General features: G+C 42.4%; 1 protein-coding gene across 2 annotated transcripts in view; it reads right to left on the minus strand.

The window, feature by feature from the left end:
- Positions 1-4057: 4057 nt before the first annotated feature.
- The window catches only part of DNAJC21 (DnaJ heat shock protein family (Hsp40) member C21), a 29278-nt gene continuing 11772 nt past the window's right edge, over positions 4058-21563 (minus strand). Inside the window, exons 7-13 of one of the 2 annotated variants that reach the window (XR_016511103.1) lie at positions 20227-20314; positions 17552-17710; positions 16528-16570; positions 13345-13517; positions 10062-10137; positions 9006-9392; positions 4058-4133 (exon numbers count right to left, since the gene is read on the minus strand). Coding sequence is in view for 1 of the 2 variants with exons in the window: in XM_090276179.1 (XP_090132305.1) it covers positions 9228-9392; positions 10062-10137; positions 13345-13517; positions 16528-16570; positions 17552-17710; positions 20227-20314 (704 nt within the window). In the remaining variant the exon portion in view is untranslated. Of the gene's footprint in view, positions 4134-8879; positions 9393-10061; positions 10138-13344; positions 13518-16527; positions 16571-17551; positions 17711-20226; positions 20315-21563 lie in introns of those variants that run through there. The other variant, XM_090276179.1, reaches the window with a different exon arrangement.

Raw genomic sequence — 21563 nt, forward strand, 5'->3', positions numbered from 1 at the left:
TACTGCATTCTCTCCCAAGGTGTGGCTGCAGTAATACTGAGCGGATGATGAAGAATTAAAGTTGACGTTGATTAAATTTTAAAGGAAATAAGACCTGGGTGTAGTAAGCTGAAGTTTCCACTTGAAAATGGATCATGGGGTCAGAACAGACAATGTTCTGCAAATAAACAATAAGTGCAGCTGGTTATGAGATTCCAGAAGTACAGAAAGGTATGCACAGTGAAAAGGAAGCTTCCGGTCTCACCGCTCCTGGTGAGGACTAACCAGCCAGAATAAAGAAAGAACCCCTGCAGCTTCCCGACAAAACAGCCCTACTCCCCTGGCTCATCTTCCTTTTTTATTTTCTTTTTTTACTTAACATTATATCTTGCAGATCATTTGTAGTTTGTACCGTACTTTATTAACTCTTAACGGAGAGGTTATTTAGACTATTTTGCTTATACCAAAAACAAAAAAACGCTGCAATTAAAACCCTTTTGTACAGGTGTGAATATACTCCCAGGACACATTTCTGGAATTACCATTTTTGAGTCAAAGATTATATACATTTGTAATTTTTGACAGCTTGTCTGTTTTTCTACACCCTCTCAACAGAGGATGTTTTTAAAAACTTCACAAACCTTGCAGTCTAATAAGTGAAAAAATGGTACCTTGTTGCCACTGTATTCTGACTTCCCTTTTCCCATGAGCCCGAGCACCTTTTTAAGTAAGCATTACGTATTTCTAGGTCCATGGCCTGTAGACCTGCTGTGCTGGTCTCGCAGTCTGTTGTGTTATTGCTTCTAAGTAACCAACGTTAGTTTTTATCACCTGTGGCAAAACCACTTCCCTATTACGAAAGGTACCCTCGGAATGCCGATCCGGGAGGGGGCGGGGTTCGCACGATAGAGTCCTCTTTTTCCTACCTGATTTCTAAGTCAATTGAGAGAAAAGGATTAAAGCGGGCGCACATTTAAGTATCAGCTTCAGTATACAACTGTGGAAGGGGCAAAGGCCGCTTCCTATTGCTAAACCCCAGGGTTAGATGAGACAGCCAATCACATCCAAGGCCTCCCGCCTCACCCACCCGCCCTGCAGGGCTTGGCCTGGACTCTCTGCGACCCTCCCTGCGGGCCTGGGTCAGACCAGAGCACTGACCACCACCCCCCACTCCCCAAGGACAGAAGCAGGGGCCCAAGCCACGCTCGCCAGTTCCTTTCCCAAACCCCGCAGTCCAATAGCCCAACATTGTCCTCTCGGGCAAGCTGAGCACAGGGCAGGGCGCGGCGGGACATTCCCGCTCCGCAGGGCTGGGGGATGAGTGAATCACACCCACAATTTGTACCAGGATAATGCTGCTTTAAGTCTGTCTCCTATAAGACACAGGAAGTTTGGAGAAAAATACTGGAACGCTGGCAAACCTTCTTCTTTCAGAAAACCGACTCGGATGCTTCCCTAACCCCCAAAGCTGCATGATTTCACTTTAGAAGGGCCATGGCAATACGGATGGAGCAACCCGTGTTCAGTCCAGAGCCTGACAGATTCATGGTTTGGATTTTCAAGAGGTTTCGTGGTTCCACTGCTCAGCGTGCAGAGCAAGTGAGGCCCTGTCCTCTGTTGATGGAGAGGGCGCTCTCATTAGACAGTTTCATGCTGTGGAAACAGCCAGGACTTGGCTCTCCTGAATGAGGGCCTGTTGGCATCGTCCACCAACACAGCTACATGTGGAACCACACTAGGATTCAGCACCTACAGCATCTGGCACGTGGTTTGCCGGTGCCCACTTCCCTCCACAGAACATACCACGGTGAGTGGCCAGAGCGCTGTGACCCGCCTGCTTCCTCTGCGTGTCCTCTGAATGCGGTTCAGAATTCAGGGTAGTTCGGGACTTCTTAGGCACGCCCGTGGTTGTAGCACTCGGCTGGCATGGTAGAAGACAGGAAAGGACAGGACTCCTATCTGCCCTCAAGTTTACAATCTAGAGGAAGCCCAAGACTCATCAGCGGGGCAGCTGTGCACCAGGTCGAGTGCTTCGTGCTCCGTGGACATCACATCGGTCCCTGCGCCACACCTGAGCTGGGCGCATGTGGTAGGCTGTGTGACACACCCCCACCCCAAAGACAGGTTCATTTGAATCCCTGGAATCTGGGCATGTGTCCTCACACAGCAAAAAGAACATTGCTGAGGCGATGAAGGGAAGGACCTTGCAATGGAAAGATTATCCTGGATCGTCCAGGGGGGCCCAGTATAATCAGTCTTTCTAAATGGAAGGAGGTCAGAGCCAGAGATGTGACTCCTGATGTACCCAATGCTGGCCCTGAAAATTGTGGGGGTGGCCACAAGGCGAGGAACACAGATGCCTCTAGAAGCTGGAATGGGCAAGGGGACAGATCCTCACCGAGTACCTCCAGAAGGAACCAGCCCTGCGAACACTTTGACTATATATAACTCAGTGAGATCTGCCTCGGACTTCTCCAGAACTTTCCAGAGAATAAATGTGTTCTTTCAAGTCACTGACTTTGTGTCACCTCTTACAGAAGCTGTAGGAAACTAACCCAATACCACTCCCTTCACTTTCTCAGGGAGGTTAAGCACTTTGCTGTGGTCACGTAGCATGTGCGCGTCAGAGCTGGGGTTCAGACCCAGCCCGTTCACTTGCGAAGTTCTTTTCTCTTAAGTACCTAGCCCTCCACTCAATAGTTCAGTGAGTTACAGGACCACTTAGGTTGCCTAACAGCAAGTGTTGAAGTAACATATACATTTCTTGGCTTTTAAATGTCTATTCTTGGCTGGTGACTCTGGGGAGTTGATGACATTTCCAAAGCAAAAGCTCTGCCAAGTCCCCAGCAGGAAGGAGGCTCCATCTTACTCGTTTGTATCATGCCAGCCCCCTCCACCTCCCTTCTGAGGACTTACTGTTCCTTAGAAGTGCAGGGTTTAGAGTCTGTGGGCAGCAGGAGGAGGAGGGGCCCAGAAGGGAGCCACTGGAGTTAGGTGTGGAGACTGGGTCCTAGGCCCTCTATCTGGGCCCACTTCCAGCCACCCAATGGTGCTGGACAGTGGAAGACAGGGGACCCTGAGGTAGTCATCTCCCAAGGGCAGAGGAGAGCACCAAGCTGCACAACCATCCTCCAGCATGACCCAGCTCGCAAAACACACACAACTCAGCTAACAGTGGCTGCAGACAGGCAGGCCTGCCACTTCAGGTGGAGGAATTTCTCCTCAAAACTCTTCGCAGTGACTCACCATGTGCATCAGTGCTACTCTTTCAAAACACAGCTCAGTCCCTGACTGGTGTGGCTCCGTGGCGTGGGCATCGTCCCACAGAGGCAACTGATCGATGTTTCTCTCCCTTTTCTCCCTCCCTTACCACGTTGCTAAAAATACAGTCTTTAAAAATCACACACACAACTTAAGATTGGATGCAGTAACTGTTGTTTATAAAAACTTGCATCGAGAGAGAACCCTGTCTCTGATTACCCCATCCTCTCCACGCAGTGGGCACCTCCCACGTCCCTGGCAGCGACGCTCTTAAGAACCGAAATGGCTCCACTCGACACTGACTGCGAAAAGCAAACCGAGACCCAGCCCTTGAAAGGGGTTTCCAATGTTAGCTGATGCTAACTTGTTGCTTTTTTTCAGTGAAGGTACAGAAGGGGACAAAAAATGGACAGATCAAAGCTTGACGTGACTAAGCTATTTTCCTCATCTGTTAATAACCTTGAATTACGTAAAACGCCTAAATATCTGGTTGGTCTTGGACAGTGTGAAGAAGTGTGAAGCTCTCATGCTGCCTGTCCCAGACTGCTGGACAGGACATGTCACCCAGCCTGTCCCCGACCAAGGCCAACAGCAGCTGTTGTCAAGAGGGTGTCCTGATGTTGGTGCAGATAACAAGGACAAGCCTATTTGTGTTTAAGAAGAAAACAGCATCACTCAAAACTGCTTTCAATTCTTTCCAGCTTACACAAGGTTAAGTGTACGTTTAAGATGTGCCGTAGACAACTCATGGTGCGGCCTTGCCACAGGGACGTAAGTTACACTGGGATTAGAACGGAGCAGGTAGTGTCCAGGCGGCTGGGAGTCGGGCCACGCAGATCAGCACTTGAAAGGTAATCCCTTTGACTCAACACTTCCCCTTCTAGGAATTCATCCTAAGGGGGGAAATAAAATGTAAGCAGCATCCAGGAAAGTATAAGGACATCCATTAAAATGTCATACAGAAAAACTGAAAAAATTAAATGACCATCTACTACACCAACCTTACATAATCACATATCACGCAACTTTTGAAATGATACTGATTATCTGACATACAACATGCAGATATTAAGTGGAAAAGCAAGTTATCAAACAGTATCCAGATGACAAGTTGTGTTTTTACAAGGACCTCTGCCTAGACAGTCTTGAGCGCACGTAACAACGTGGCATGTGTGGGATTCCGGGTGACGTTTGTCTTCTAAACATTGTTCCGAATGCTTCCCACAGAGAATTTTCTAATTCCATTATTAAAACACACAATTTTCAAACTAAAGTGAAGTCAGGTTTTGAAAAACTGTCGCTCCTTTCTGAACAATGAAGATCCAACTCCAACGCAGAAAAAGGACACGCTGTCTCTGGCGAACTTGCCCGCAGCACAAGAACCTGACTTCTAAGAACCTCAAAAAGTACTTCCCTACCTGTCAGTCTGGCAGATTAGAACAAAAGGAGCTTTGTAAGAGTTAAGAGCAATGCGATCAGTGCAAGCAGAGGCGTCCTAAAAACAAGGCTGCCAACGAAAATAGAGCTTCACGTGCGTCCCAGTGGCTGCGGCAGGTGGACAGGGAAGGAGGGGCGTGGGCTTGCCTGCCAGGAGGCCTCGTCACCAAGCTGTCGGCTGTTGCCGGCCCAGGCTTCCTGGTCCAGGCAGCCTTCAGTGGCACTTCTGACAGATGGTACAGGCGCAGGAACAGGGCACTCCCCACATCCTAAGAGACCGATTCCACCGCGGGATGCAACGGTTGGAAATTCTGCTGCACAATAAGCTGAGACTACTGATACCTTTGGACTCAGAAAAGTATGAGTTCTTAGTAAACTTGAAAATAAGTACCCAGAGAGAGATATAAACTAAATACCATTTTATCTAAATGCTGAGATACTATGATCTTGTCATTTTTAGAAACTGCTAGAAACGCTAAGTGACATTCAAATAATTTGTAGGGCAAAGGATAATTTGAGCCTTTTCTGTTTTCAGAAGGCACTTTGTATCTGAAAGGACACTGATGATGTTGGGGCCCTGGAAATTATCTATACAAATGCACTGGCTGAGCCTTTTAACATAATTAGGGTCACTGACCTTCAGGACAGTTTCCATCACCTGGGACAGTAACGTTCCAGGCGGCTTTGTGCCCAACTAAAAATCCGAATTTGGAGAAACGGGGAGAATGAGCACTGAGAACGCGAGCAGCAGCCTTCGCCGCCATGTGCTTAGGGAATGTGCCAGGTATAAAATACCATCTTCAACCCTTTACCTCCCCTTTCAAGCAAGAAGTGGAACATTAATTTGTACTTTTCTGGATGTTTAAGGTATTTCATTATAACCACGGTAGTAAACGCTCGTTGCCCACGATCTAGAATTAACAAATGCAAAAATTTTCCTTCAGAGCTTTAAGAAAATGGACTCAGATGGAGCTCCTTCGGCTGACACCCACCACATCCCTCTCTCCCTTCCCAGCGAGAATTACTTTTCTGAGTGGCATGTTTCCCATTGACATTTCTATCCCTTCTCTTTATAAATAATGTGTTTTTTGTAACTGCATAAATGGCATAAATTTCATCTTCTGACGGCTCTTTCAGTATTTTTTCCGAGGGCTGGTCACTGCTATTACAGATCAAGTTCACTCAATCAACTGCTTGGCTCTTTGTCATTTTAGAAACAGGCCACAATTACCCATTTTCTTGTTCACAGACATTTAGGGCATTTCCAATTTTTTCCTAGCAACAAACAATTCAGCTGTGAACACCCCTGTAAGTCTTGTACGCAGGTGCATGGGTTCTCGACCGTACGGCTTCTCAAGCTTTAAGGAGCACGTGAGCCTCCTAAGAAATCATGTTGAGAAGTCAGACTATAGGGACCTACCTAGAGCTGCTGGGTCCTAGTGTGCACTGATCTTCAGCTTTCGTAAATCATCAAACTGAATCAATTGTACTCCCAAAGAAATCAGTGTTGTCCTTTCTCCATCCTTGCCAACACTGAGTCTTATGAGACTTTTTGACTTTTGCCAATCTGAAAGCACGAGATGATGAATAAATCGTATTCCCCTGATTATCTGAGACAATGACCACCTTTTCATATTGTCTGACCATTTAAGCTTCGTCTGTTCATGTATTTCACCCATTTTTCAAATGCAGTAGCTCTAAGTGTGGTCTGAGGACCCTGGGGGTCCTGGGGGCGGGGGTGCCAAGGTCCTTTCTTTTCCAGTTGCCTATCGTGCGAACTTCAATTTTCTTCATATACTTTAACCAAAACACAGAGGGACAGACTGACTACAGACGTAGATATGAGAATCCTGCTGTCTCTGATTCAGCTAAACATTAAAGAGATTTCCAAAAATAAATGTAAAACAAAGCCTCTCATTAAAACTGTTTTGAAAAATAGTTGTTCTCCAAAGTTGTTATTTAACATGTATTATTTCTTAAATAAATTCTTTAAATTTAGTATTTTAATTTCTAATGAATAAATACGAATAGCTATAACCTACCCACAATTTTTCAGACTGTAAAGGGGTCTTCACACCAAAAGACTTGTGAACTACTGTATTAATGCACGGCTGTCATTTGGTCACTGATTTGTAGGTGGTTCTTTAAAAGAAAAGTATTCTGGGTCCTCGTCCTTTGTCAGTCACATGTACTGCAAACATTTCTCCTAGGCTGGAGCTTGTCTTGTACGTACAGTGGCTATTGTTCTACCGAAGTTTCCATGTTGACTGAGCCCTGCTTACTGTCTGTCGCACCTTCACTAAGGAGATCGCCCCTGCTCTGAAACAGGGGAGGTCTCACTGGGCTTATGGAGAACCTCGCTGTGGCACCCTGAATGAATTATGGAGAGAAAATGGGGTTTCCCCTTTAATGAGATCAATGTGAAATATGTGCCTAGGGAATTTAGAATATTCTGTTTTGCCTCAGACAAATGAAATAAAATGTCTGTGATTCACCAAAAATAATACTTTTACCTTTGACATAATATGTTTGTTTTCCTTTTCAGAAGGAGATTAGGAAGGATATTCCTGTAAAACTTAATGCACATTTAATTCAACATATATACTTCAGTCTACAAATATTCTCACCGAAAAAGATTTAACTCAATAAAATTCAACATTTTGTATAAAGCTTTTGTATTTAAAAAGCACTTTCACATACACTATGTTTCATTTTACCTTCAGAATAATCCCATGTGATAAATATTGACAATAATATTGTACTAAGAACTGTGTTGGAGATAAGGAAAATGAAGTTCATTCAGTGAAGTTAAATGACTTTGCAGTATCCCTCACACAGGGTTAGAAATTTAACTTCCAATCACAGCTGAGCAAGATCCCTTAAAAATTATGGTTGATTTTTGTCAATCAGAATACAAGTGACCAGCAACCCCAATCAAACCTCACATGAAGCAGAAACAAATTAAATACCTGCATGGTTGGCACAAAGGAAAGCAAGAGCAATCTAAAGGGCATTTGCAGGACATTCTCTGCCTTTCCAGATGACTTCATACTTTTTACATCATAATAGCATGTGACTAATATGCTTGCCTATTCATTAATGTTCCTATTTCATAATTATGGGCAATTCATCTAGTTCTGATTAGTGGAAGATGGAGCTTGGGACGAAGAGACCAAAGACAGAAAACTGACTAGTATTTTCCTTGAAGGAACCAAGAAAGAGGGGAAAAGACAATTAGGAAGAGGAATTAGTGATGAAAGTTAAGACAGACACAGGATGGGAAGAAGGTAAAGGAAATATATGTATCTCTAAATGACATAGAAAACATTTAAAAATTAAGGTATAAAAGCACATTTTCAAGCCAATCACAGAAGGATCCACATGAGTACTACCCATGAGGCTTTCTGAAATGACTTGACATCAGGGACTCTTGTTTCCAAGTTCATACATGACTAAAGACTCCTTCCTTTGAAGATTCAAGGATATAAGGAGAGAAACAACTTCACTCAACAGAAAGTATGCATTTCAAGCTAGTGAGTTCAAAGTTACTTTCAAGACCAATTAAAAGAATCGCCTATTTAATCCACCCTAAAAATTGACTCATCACTGAACCTGACCACACTCACTTAATTTAATGTTCATCTTTGCTACAGAACAGATGCATGAATATCAGCCCTATTCAAAAGTCCTTCATTAAGAAAGTTTTTCTCCACTGAATGATGTAAAAAACAAAATACAAATTTCTGAAAGTAGTGAAGAAAAAAGCCCAAGGCAGATTATCCCTTGTTAAACTGTCAGTACTAATTCTAAACCATCTGCCACCTGGGTCCACCACACTATATAGCCGTCATCGTGCCCGAGGAGGAAGTACCATAAAAACAAGTTTGCTTCCACCTCCCCAATTCAAATCAAAATGAAAATCCAAGATGTGTCTTATTGATAATTACCAGTAAAATCTAAAAATAAGTCAACATAATTATATCTTGGAGAGACATTAATCTAGAAACACAACCATATATGTTCAATTAGTTTCTACTTTTCTTTGTCCTTGAGGGAAAAAATACAGTAATCAACAATAGGTTATTTAGAAATAATTTTAAAATTAGAACTGGAGTCATGGTATCAGGTGGAAAAAAACCTATGACAATTTTAAAAGGATCTAAAGTCATCAATAAAAGCACTGAAACATATAAAAATACTTAACAGGAAACCCACAAAATAAAAAATAAAGGGGCATTTGTATATGTCAAAATAATTTAATTCTCCCTATACATTTCTGTCCACATGAAAACCACAGAAACCAAGAATTCGCACTTTACAATATTTACCTGTTTAGAGACATTCAAGTCAGTTCAGATGGCAAAAGTAGACTCACTAATGAAGTGTTTAAAAATATATATTAAACAGAAAAATGTTTTTACAAGATAAAAATAATCTTCTACAATGCAATAAATTGCAGATCACTGAAATTTTAACTCTTTAGATGATTTCAGTTCAGTTTTTGGTTTCAAAATCTAGACAAACAAAAAGAAAAAGGATTGGCAGCATGTCTATCTGTTTTTACGTTTCTCTTTCTTGCTTCGACTACTTGCGACACCATTTAAAGAAGATGATGACGGTGCTCTTGCGTGACCTGTGGCCTTTAGGTGCTCAAAAAGTTTATTCCGGGAAGGAAATTCACTATGGCAGGTTGTACAGCTCATAAGAACATCATTCTAAGAGAGAGAAAAAGCATAAATTAAAACAAGTGTTATCATAGAGCAGTGTTGACGTTTTCATGTTGAGATTAAAGTTAAACAATTGCGAAATAAAGATCTTTTAACAAAATGGACAGCTACCAGACAAGCTCAACAGAGGCAGCCATTCTCGGAAGTTAAGACCCATTAACCAATACCATCAACCTTAAAAGTTCTGAGACATTCAACGGGATGCCCCACGTGGACCAGATCATGGCTTTATTTACTTATTTAAATTATTTTTAATATATTTATTTATTTAATTTAGTTTTCCTATTACAATTGCCCCATTTTCCCCCACTGCCCCCCCAACCCTGCCACGCCCCCACATTAAATCCTCATTCTGTTGTCCGTATCCATAGACCACAGCTTTAGATTTCAAAGTAATGGAAAACAGAATAGTAACTGTCCATACAAATTGATATTTCCAATGTGTTTCTTTGCAGTTTAAAGGGAAAAAAATGACAGTAGCACATGTATAAACTCTACATTTGTCAAGGAAAAGTGTTGCTAGACCCACACCTAAGCAGCAGGTGCAGAAGGGGCTCACCAAATAGCTTACAACTTTAGAACTGGAATGAAGAACTTAGATCACGTTGCTTACGTAACAAGGCCCACCGAAGATATGTCAACACGATTTTGACCTACCGTTGTCTGCGGTTCGGCAAGTACTTTGACAGACTTTTTGGTATCTTTGGCTTTCTTTCCTCTGGGCTTAGGAACACTAGAAAATACATGAAAGAATTCAGCATGATCCAATAATAATGCATCCATTCTAATTGCCATTTTGATCCCAGGAAGATTCAAAAGAATGACATGGACTTTAAAGGCCAATTCATTAATTTTAATGGCCACGTTAATTTTCACATCTCAAATAAACAGCTTTAAAGAGCAACTTTAGAGATCACATTATTCATCAAATAAACAGTTGAAACATAAGCTAAAGCGATACCCCTCTGAATTTCTACACTATGTGTTTCTGTTAAAAAGCAAAGCACTTACTGCTGCATTTACTGAAGCAAACCAGCTTCACAGCCAGCCAGTCCTACTCACAAACGGTCTCACATCAAGTGTGAGTCCCCAGACACATCTTCTTGAACCTGATCTAGTCTATGACAAACATTCCAACAGTTTCGAAATGGAGTGAAATGAGAGAAACAAAGACACTGCAATGCACTTCTCATAAAACTAAATTCGTTCAACGTACAGAATTTTCCTTTATTAAAAGATTATGTCCTTTCTGCAATCTGGTGGTTTTTGCCCCTAAACCCTTTGATCCAGAAACTGCCAGCCGGTGTAGTGGGTTTCCCCCTGGTCCGCTTTAACTCCTGAGCTTTCCTCTTCTCAACCTGCTGCATGAGTTGGACTTCACTTAGTCATTTCATGCTTTCCCTCGTTTGCTAACCCAAATTCTTAGGGTAAAATCTGAGTGCAACTACATTTATGGAACAGACAGGATGGGATCTAAGGCGTAAGTTAGGATAATGCCGCCACCCTATTTTTCAAGCAGAAACCTAGAGTCAGTAGTACGTTAAATGGCTCATACAAGCAGATCTCTTACTGCACTTCACAGATGCTGTGTTTCTCACAAATTGAAGGCAAGACCCTCCACCAGCAAAAAGATTATGACTCATTTCACTGGGTGGTCCGGGGCCACACCCACAACGTCCCTGCGGCCTGCCTGATGGGGGTGCAACACAACATCAGGTGGTATGTAGCCCACTTTGAAAGCACCAAGGACAGGACATAATGGCCTAAAAGACTACAGGTTAACAGTTATTAATTTACAAGAGATCATCAGATATGCCACAAATGCATCCAAGAAAACTTAGGATAATGTTCCTGGAGAACAACTTATCATACAATGGGAGACAGCAGCTACATCCCTAAGCTAATATCTAAGAGCTTTATTCCTATAAAGGTGTTCTAGACACACACGCAGTGTTCCATGAAGAACCTCCTCACTAGGTGGCCAGCGTCAGTGCACTGCAGGGGGGCAGCAGAAGGGCCCCACGGAAAGGCACCGGATACCTGTGTCTTATGTGTGTGTTTATGTGTTGAGTATGTTGGGTGTGTGCCCTGGCTGGTTTGGCTCAGTGGATTGAGCGTCGGCCTGCGAGCTAAGTGTCGCTGGTTCGATCTTCCAGTCAGGGCACATCAGAGAAGGAAAACTCTGACTCCAAAAAACCTCCGCTGCCTTGCGGCATACCTCTTCAGGGGAAAGGCTAAGGGAGTAAACCCCGACAGAAAATCCAGAGCCGGAGTCCCTAAGGCGGTTTGACGTTGTAGTCAACACCGGCAACTCCTGCGGCGCACCTGAAGCCAAGCTGTATTGACTCCGTCTTTCCCTTGGACCCTTCAGCTGCGAAGAGAGGGGGGGTCTGCTGCATGGGCAACAGCAGACCCTCCATATCACCCTGCCCAGGCTCTGTAGCTTCGGCTTCACTGGAGAGGACACTCCAGCATCATCGCAAGATGTCGATTCAACACGGGAGGAGACAGATACCGTGTCACTCCCGAGTCGGACTACACAACCATTCTCGGCGGTGCAGATAGACTCTTAAAAGCTACACCATCATCTCTCGAGACGGACGGCTGCCGACGATGTTGGGTGTGTGAGTAGTGTGTGTGTGTGTGTGCGCGCGTGTGTGTGTGTGTACCCCCGCTGTGACAGGCCTCAGCAATGAAGAAGTCCCTTGAATTCAAAGTCTTACTTTTAGCAATGAGAACCCCTTTTTCTCCTCAAATAAATTCCTCTATAGAGGTAATATGGAAAACAAATGAGAAAATTTTAGCTCTAGAAGAAGGAGATGATCAGGGGTCTGGAGCCCCACCTTTTGGCCCACCCCTCACGCCCACCAAGCAGACCTGAAGGGACTTTTACAAGTCACTTAGGCCCCATGGAGCCAGCTGTCCGGGTGCCTTCAAGGAGTCAGGCAGACAGGGGTTAACTGTGAGCTTTTCCACCTACCAGTGTTTGTTCTCGGGCTGTTCACTGACCTGACACTCAGTTTGCTCATCTGTAAAATGGGAACAAACATCTGGCACCAGGGTGGAGTCCAACTCCCCCCCCAGGTTTCAACTCCCCTAAGCTCCCGCATTCCCTGCCTGTGGGGTTCCCTGTCTTCTCTCGCACACCTGCGGCCCTGCTCCAGGCCTCGCCCGGTCTCCTTCCCTCACACCACCTCAGCCCTCATAGCCCTGGGACACCGCTGCCACCCCTGCGCAGCGGCTCCAGTGTGCAGCACTCGCAGGCGGGCTCCCGCTTTCCCCGGTCATTTGAACTCTTACACAGTCCTATGGCAGTGGCCTGAGGCTCCTTGTGCTTCAGACCCTTCCACGAGGAATAAGAAATGAGTCTGCTCCAGAGACTGAGGAGGATGGGGACCAAAACGTCCCAGGAAAAGAGTGCTGTCTCCCTCAGCAAGCCCGCCCCCTGGCCCACGACCATGGCCTGTGCGGCACCCCACAAAGGCAGGGCTCCTGCAGGCAGGAAAGCCTGGCTGTGGGTTTATACCCCGACGACCTCACTGTGGGGCGACAACTGTCACAGCCTGCGGATCTGGCTGGCGATGCTCTAGGTGAGTGGGGCACAGACGCATCGGCGGCCTTGTTCTCCTGTGAGTGCCAGGGATTACTGACCCAGGACAAAATAAGAACCTCAGCAAGACAAGGGAAACAAAAGCTGGGTCAAAGTGACTTCTTTCTGATCTGGGCCATGTTGCTGACATGTCTTTGAGGACATTTATTCCTCCAGCATTCTCTTTCCAACATGCTTCACCTGTACACTCAGGTCTGGGTATATACATAACTGACAGGTACATCTAATTTACCCCATGCATCATGGGAAAGAAGATTCTAGTTGAGATATGAAAAGATAACCTTGCTACGATGATAAGTAAGCAGAAAACCACATGCCCCTTTGACTCACCTCTTAGCTTCACTTTTGGGGTCGGTGCACAGTTCAACAGTCTCTGTGACACTGACATTTTCTATGGGGCCATCTTCTGATTCTTTGGCACTTTCTTGATTTAAGTTGGTGTCTTCTGGATCAAGTTTTAGTTCTTCTCCAGTTCCATTTTCATTGAAATTATCATCATAATTCTAGGTAATAAACATGTATACATTAAAAATTAATACTATAATAATACTGGCTTCCTATGTTATGTTGCCAAATAGTTATAATAAACAATGAGAACATCTTGTGCCCGCTGATGGAGTACATCTTCAGGTCATAAAAAGAAGCAGATCATTTTAAAACATGAATGCTCATTACAGAAATACTGAAATCAGTGAAAAATTATAAACAACCCAAATATTCAATAAGTGAATGACTGAACACATGGAGGAAAATTATGAAGTTCTTAGAAATCATGTTTCCAAAGATATTGATTCAATTATGTAGACAATATAACACATTAGCAACATCAAAGAGAGAAGATTATATGTAACATCTGATTCCAATTTAATTCAACATCAAGTACTATCTAGGTGGAATTAGAGTATCTATAATTTTCTATATTTTAAAAATAATAATGAGCAACTATTACTTTATAGAGTACAAAAACAAAAGAAGAAGAAACAACAACAAACAACATTATAGAAGAAGATGCCTGGCAAAGCTACCATCACTAAGTACAACTGCTTTGTTTTTGTTGGGGGTAACATGTTACCACATTTGCTTTCTCCCTCTCTTCCCGCCTTATTCTTTCTCTCTGCACACACACTTTCCCCCTGAACTATGAAAGCAGGTTGTAGGTAGATACCATGACACTTCACCGTGCACCTCCTAAGAACAAAAACTTCCTCCTCCATATTCACAATACCTCCTCACACTCAAAAATTTAACACTGACATCATCTTCCACACAACCCACATTCATATTCTAATGTCTTTTTTTAACTACCTACAGTAGATATAATCAAGAAGCACGTGGCGTTTAGCTATCATACCTCTCAAATCTCCTTTATTCCAGCACAGCGCCCCTTCATTCTTTTGTCTTTCGTGATACTATTTGATGACTAGTTTGTAGAATAGCCCGTGGCTTGGCTTTGCCTGTTTCCCACCAGTCAGATTCAGGCCAGCCATTTCTAGCAAGGACACCGTGAAGGTAAGGCTGTGTACTCCTCGGTCCGGGACAACAAAGGGCAGAATGTCAGTCTGTCCCATTTTTCAGTGATTAAGCCTGCTCACTTAGTTAACATGGTACTTGCCAGACATTTCTACTGTCAAGTACCCATGTTCAAAAGTTTCTTGGACTGATTCTTCCTTTCTTTCAGCCAGGGTCGTTTGTTTGTTTACATTCAATTTCAGTTTGGGGGGGATCTCGTTTATAATCCTTGCTGGCTTATTTTTGACCATACAGAAAACTCCCCTAAACTAATATTTCACAAGTCTCAGTATTTTTTGCTTCCTCCTCTTTAATCCACCTGTCCATGTCTCATACTACCCTCCCCTTCAAAAAGAACTTCAGAAATTTTAGGAACAGTGCTACATACATAAAACTAGCTCAGCACTGGGGCCTCCTCCCTAATACAACCAGGAATCAATAAACAAGAAGTATTATCAAGGAATAAGGCTTTGGAGGAAAAAAATGAGTGGTAAGCTGAAGCACCTTCATTGGCAAGAATACAAATATATGTGTCTACTATCCAATCTTTATTGTTAGTCGGTCCTTCCTGACCCGAGATGAGGCGGGCTTGGTCAGGTGTAAATCCCTCTGCATTTCACTCTGTCTTTATTCCAGCGGCTCCAGCACACACGAAGAGGACAGAATGGGTTCTAAGCTAATGACTACAGGGTCTCTGGGTGGAAGATGACGAGTCATTTGATAAAAGGAACATACAACTGCTATGTGGTTTCATAACTGAAGCAAAGAGTTCCAAGTCACAATTCTAACAGTGATTAACTCGAGTCATAGTCATTTTTGGAATATGAAAGATAAAAATTATCAAATGTATTATAACCACTTGGATAAACCAAGTCTGAAATTTTATGAAAAATTATTAGTGTATTACCTAGATTTTCTTAAAAACATTTTCAGTTATTAAAAAAAACTATAACATTTAATAATATAAGCTAACATAGATTATATAAAAATGGCACAGAAATCAACTTCATTCCCTTTAGAACCACCAAATTATCCTTAGTAAAATAGACAAGTTCATTCTGTTCTTATAGGTTCAAAAACATCCACAAGCTTGTGTTACACACACATATCAACCTAACACTTTTTATTTAAAAATACAGTTGGCCTTCTGTGTCCGTGGGTTCTGCATCCTTGCATTCAACCATCAGGTTGGGAACCTCAAGATGTGCAGGGCAGACTACATGCTCTGTTCTACGTCATTCTATTTCAAGGACTTGAGCATCTGTGGATTTTGGTATCTGCAGAGGGTGGAGGTTGGGAATGGGTGGGGTCCTGGCACTAATCCCCTGCAGATAGCAAGGGAGGACTGTAATTCTTGAATTTAGACCCCAGGTATGAAATATTTAAACTACTTAAATTTCTGAGTAATATCAACAAGCATTCTTTCAATAATCAGTCATTGCAAATTTTTAACAAATGTTCCTTTTGTAAAATTTCAATTATGCTGTTGGCAGAACAAGCCCCAGATGTCACATGTCCAGATATTTAATATGGTGACTCAGCTAATTTGTATTAGGGGAATTCCATACAAAAGTTTTAAATACACTGGCAACAGTAATTAAATAAATTAGGTACAGCCCTGACTGGTGTGGCTCAGTAGGTTGGGTGTCATCCCACAAACCAAAAGGTCTCTGGTTCGATTTCTGGTCAGGGCATATGTCTGGGTTGGGGGCCTGGTGCCCAGCTGTAGGCAAACGAGAGGCAACTAACTGATCAATGTTTTTCTCCCTTTCCTTCTCCCTCCCTTCCCCTCTCTCTAAAAATAAATAAATAAAATCTTTATAAATAAATAAATTGGCTACATACATATAAGTGAGGCTAAAAAATGAAAATATTTTCAACTCCTTTTAACCGTTTTACAATCATCATGAAATTAGAGCAAAAGACCCTCCCCTTAACAGAGGTTACACTCAACAAACAAGAGCACTACAACGCTGTATTTGATATTTAATGTTAGTAACATACCTGTGCTGGTTTCTGTTTCTTTTTCTTCTGTTTTTTAGAAAGCCTAAGAATAAACACAAATCAAAATCTCAAATATTTGACTTTGTGAAGACTTATTAAGTAAAAAGAAAAATACTACAACACTAGTGATACACAGAAAAGTAAAATATTAAAATTATTAAAATAATAAAGCATTAAAAGAAAATGTCCACATTATTGTTTTACAAAATTATTAGTGGTTCAATTGATAATTAACATATCAATTACCTAGGTAAAAAACTGTTTTTAAATGTATTCATAATATAGTCTTATAAAAATAATATTTGACATTATGTCTTTACCCATCTTAATAATATCACGTTCCCTTAACTGGAAGAAATGCACAAAATATTAGCGTAACAGAATAATTCCTCTGTGATGAAACAGCATTTAAATGCAATCTCTCAGTGTGGTATGAGGGGGGACCCCAAAAAAACTGGAATTATCTTCTGGAGGGTGGGTCCCTTGTAGTACAGGCTTCCCCCGCTGGGTGAGTGTTCTAGGAGTCCATCTGTGTCCCTGTGCCAGCTGGCATTGTTGTGAGAGGCTGCATTCAGCTTCAGTAAAATTTTTCTGAAGACACTTTCAATGCGTTTGCCCATTTCATGATGGGTTATTTACAAACACACCTGCCTACACTGTGCTGACTATTCACGAGTTTTTGACCAAAAACAGCCTGATCCTCATGCTCCACCCTCCCTATTCACCCAATCTCTCCCTGAGCAATGGTTTCAGTTTCCTAGGATGGGTAAAGTCCTCAAAGGGAAACGTTCTGCCGATGTGAAGAGGGGAAACAGAAACGGCAGGGGCACTAAAAGGCATCAAAAGTGACAAGTTCAAGAACTGTTATTCAGTAGTAGAAAAAGTCTCGACAGGTGTACTGCATCAAATGAAGACCACTTGGAAGGTGACTGAAGTTCAAACATGTGAGAATACATAATTATTTATAAACAATTCCGGTTTTTTGGGGTTACCCCTCGCATGTCTGTGACATTTTGAGAAGTACTTTTGTTTCGGAGCTTCCTCCGTGTCTTCCTCGGAATTGGCATTCAACAGGTTTTCATCGGTCTGAGGCCCTGAAAAATTTTCTTCTTCCTTCTCCAACTGTTGTTTTAACAAGGCGACCATTTCTCGATGCTTCTTGGACTTCTCGTGATTCCTCATGCTGAAAGAACAACCTGACATGAGTACGTGTAGCAGGATTATGTCACGTGCCCAGAGGTGCTGCTAGACAAGGGCGACCAAGTTCATTTCACTCTCTTGTGGTTAACTGAGCACAATGTCAGTGACACTACAGAGAGAAACGGAACCCTGGCCGGGGCTGTTAGGCCTCAGGACACTGGAACCCCACCACTCCGTGCTCTCCCCGTATTCCGGAGTCCTCCCCACCTTCTCTCCTTTGGCCTGCATATGTTCTTGCTATTTTTTTTCCCCTCAAATTCTCTATTAATTTTATTTTCCAATTCTTAAAATTCAAGCCTTCTGCACTCTTTTCTCTTCATCGCTAGTTATTTGCTAAGTGTTCATCTGCTCCAGGCCGTTATGGGCCTTGCAGGATCACTGGGAAATCACAAAACAACAATCTCACTTGAAAAGGAAGACACCCTGGGTTTGAGAGACAGTGATGGGGGGCCTTGACATTGTGTACAAAAGTAGTTCACCTCTTTTTACTTTTTCAACAGGTGCCTTTCACCTTCTCAGGGGGGGCCTCCCTTCTTGCTCCCACCACGCTAACAGTGAGTTCAGACACATGGCTGCCCCTGTAAAACTCTGTGTTCCACAGACCACCAAGGAACACTTCACAAAACAGAGTTGACTACACTTCAGATGCAAGAGTTAGACCAACAGGACAGTAGGAAACTTGCCACTGCCCACTCTACCTCATCTGTTCATGTTTTCATTTTCTAGTTTGGGGTGCTACTTCCTTTGCCACTCACATGCTCCTCCAGATCAAGGTTCCTTGAAGAAATTGGAACATCTGGTGCCAAGAAGTAAGTGCTCAAAATGTGATTGGGACATGTCAAAAGGACAGAGGAGCCAGGTGGAAGGAACTCTACTCACTGCTGGAAAAATTTGAGCATGAAAAGGGTAATAATGAATTATAAAACACTGAAAAAAACCCATACATTCAGACTGACCACAGCCTGTTAAGTGGGGCAGACGGAGGGCCCGGGCCCAGAGCAGGAAGCCAAGTCATGACCAATGACGTGGGAGGAGCACGGGGCCTTCACAGCGCAGGCAGTGTGAGCTGCCACCCTCAGTGGGCGCTCAGTCTAGGAAGGAACCTCTGATGGGAATTCAGATGTTCGCATAGTTTTAAAGTGTCTCCCCACAGGTTAGATACGCTGGAAGAAAAAACTGCTGCCAAGAAAACACGCCAACTTTACAGTGGACAAACGGGACAGCACCTTGACTGGGTCATCGAAGCAATCACCCCCAGAGAGGGGCAGACAGACGCTCGTGCCTCCACACATGAAAGCCGGGAGCAACGCGTTTATGTAGTATCTCAGCTGGGCGTGCAAACTTGAATCCAATTAAGGAAAACAACAAACCCAAAATGAGAAAAACACTACTAAAAAAAATATTTTCAATGGCCAGTATTCTGGAATGTCTACGGCACAGACAAGGAACTGTCCATATTTAACGAGACAATATATGCAGTACATGACCCCAGATGGATCCTGCATGGAAGTGAGAGAGACGCCACACAGCACATAATAAACACCCGACATGGGTGGAATAGGGCAGTAAATGAGATAAAAGCATCAAGTCAATGTCATAAAATTCCCCAGGCTGACAGTACTGTAAGGCTATGTCCTTATTCTTGAAAGTATATTGAAGTACTGCACTTAGAAGTAAGGGAGCATTAATGTGTCCCTCTCAAATAACTCAGGAAAGCTGTGTGTGTAGCGACAGAGAGCTAGCACGCGCAAACGGGGAGAGCGTGAGCTGCAGGGAACTCGGGTACTCTCTGCTCTGTTCTTGCAACTTGCCTGTACCTTTGACATTTTTTTCAAACAGACAATAATTTAAGGATCTCCTCCACTGTCGCTTTTGTCTTCTTGCTTGCTTCTAACGTCCCCGCCTCTCCCCACTGCTCTATGACTTCTCCCCTGCGGGTCACCAGTAAGACCATTTCTCAACCCCACGTCCTCATTTTCTCCTTTGGTCTCCTTTTTTATTTATTGCACGTGTTTTGCTTCTTTTTCACTTGCTGATCCTACATTTTCCCCATATTCTTTACACTCTTTATGACAGTATGCATTTATACTTCTCTTTGCCATTGTTCCCATAAGATAAAGTCCCTCCACTTCAGCAAAGGTCCTAATAGCAGGGCACATTTAGAGTTCCTGATGGCCTGTATGGGAGTTTGATGGCGGGAAGTGAGTCTGCCGCTTTGGTCTGGCCTCCTTGCCTGTATGACTACGCCTTCTTTGCCAAAAAAAAGAAAAAGAAAAGAGAAAACCAACATTTCTTTCTAAAGGTCATATGCATGTTTACAAAGCAGCTACTGCATAGGGATACTGGCATGACTGAGAATCAGTGCAATAGGCTTAATTGCTAGAGCAGATTATTCCCCTTCCCCTGCTGGACAGAAATCCCCCAAGATTCTTTTCAGGATGTTCAAAGTGTTACACTTCACCTCAAAAGAAAAGGTGAGTTCAAAGATATTAAACTTACGCCTTTTCCGTCTTGAAAGATTTGTCACACGCTGGGCAGTACAGTTCTTCATACAACTCTGTATCCTCTGCCTCATCGCTGTCTTTACCTATGAGAAGGAAGCCCACAGTAAGGAGCCTGTTTAATTAGAGCACAGATCTAAAATATGCTAACAAACCATGTCTGTTTAGCAAGGATCTAAACGTTGCACACAAATTAGAAATAAAATGTTTATTTCCTTACCGAAAAAAAAGAATGTTATCAGGATTGGAGATGACCCTTTAATAGCAGCACTATATTATAAGAGGAAAATAAATCACTTTACCTTTCAAGTTCTTTTCATAAGTCTACTCAGGAGACAATTCTCAAAACCCTGGGCATGAGCTAAGTTTGGAAAATCAAACGTCACTATCATACTTCTACCACAAAGCAGTTTTTCAACAAAGTTTTTTTTTTAGTTTACCTCTAGAGCAAGATTTGGTACAAACAGATTTATAACTGCAATCTACTCTTAAATGCTTAAATAAACTTAGCTTACAACATTCTATCACTAATAGGTCATAAAATAGCATATTACATGTAAAGTTTAACACTGTCTTTTTTTTTATAAGCCTGAAGATTTATTACAATGGAATAATCACTATCAATATAGTCCAAAAGTTTAAGCAACTAAAAAGCACAATAAAGTCTTGGGATCAATAAAGACCTCAAGGCATCTCTTTTATATTCTACAGAACGGTTGTTTATAATAAGTGATGTTAATATGATTCTGAAGGACATTCTCATTAAAATTATAAATGATCGAAATACATTCAATGCTTAGTATATGGCATTATTTTCCAATTATGTGTACACTTTCAGTATGTCATATACATGAAATAAATATTGATTAATCAAATAGTTAGTAAAGAATACTGGATGTGAAGCCCAAATCTGACTCTAAGAACAGTCCCACACTTGCAGGCAGGACACAGCTTCTCAGAGTCTTAGCTCCTGCATCAGTAAAATGCAGCTAATTCTATGGGGAAAACCTACATTTAAGGGCTATTATATTTAGCCAAAGATCAAGCAAGACCTAGTATGTAAAAGCATTTTATAAACTGTAAAGCTCTACATAAGTACACCACCTCACAATCGCTTTATAGTTTTCAAAGCACTTTTTCACACATACTTTCTTATTCATTAATAAATTTCATTTTTTACTCATTTTGAATAAATAGAAGTCTGCCATTTTATCGTTTGGTCTATTAGTCTGAGAAAGCACATTTATAAATATTTCAGCACACCAAGAGCCCTTCAAAGTCAGAAACACGAGGAAGAGTTTATGTACATCACATAGGCCCCTATATAATATCAGT

The sequence above is a fragment of the Furipterus horrens genome, unplaced genomic scaffold (assembly GCF_987537825.1).
Source record: "Furipterus horrens unplaced genomic scaffold, mFurHor1.1.pri manual_scaffold_5, whole genome shotgun sequence".
Taxonomy (NCBI): domain Eukaryota; kingdom Metazoa; phylum Chordata; class Mammalia; order Chiroptera; family Furipteridae; genus Furipterus; species Furipterus horrens.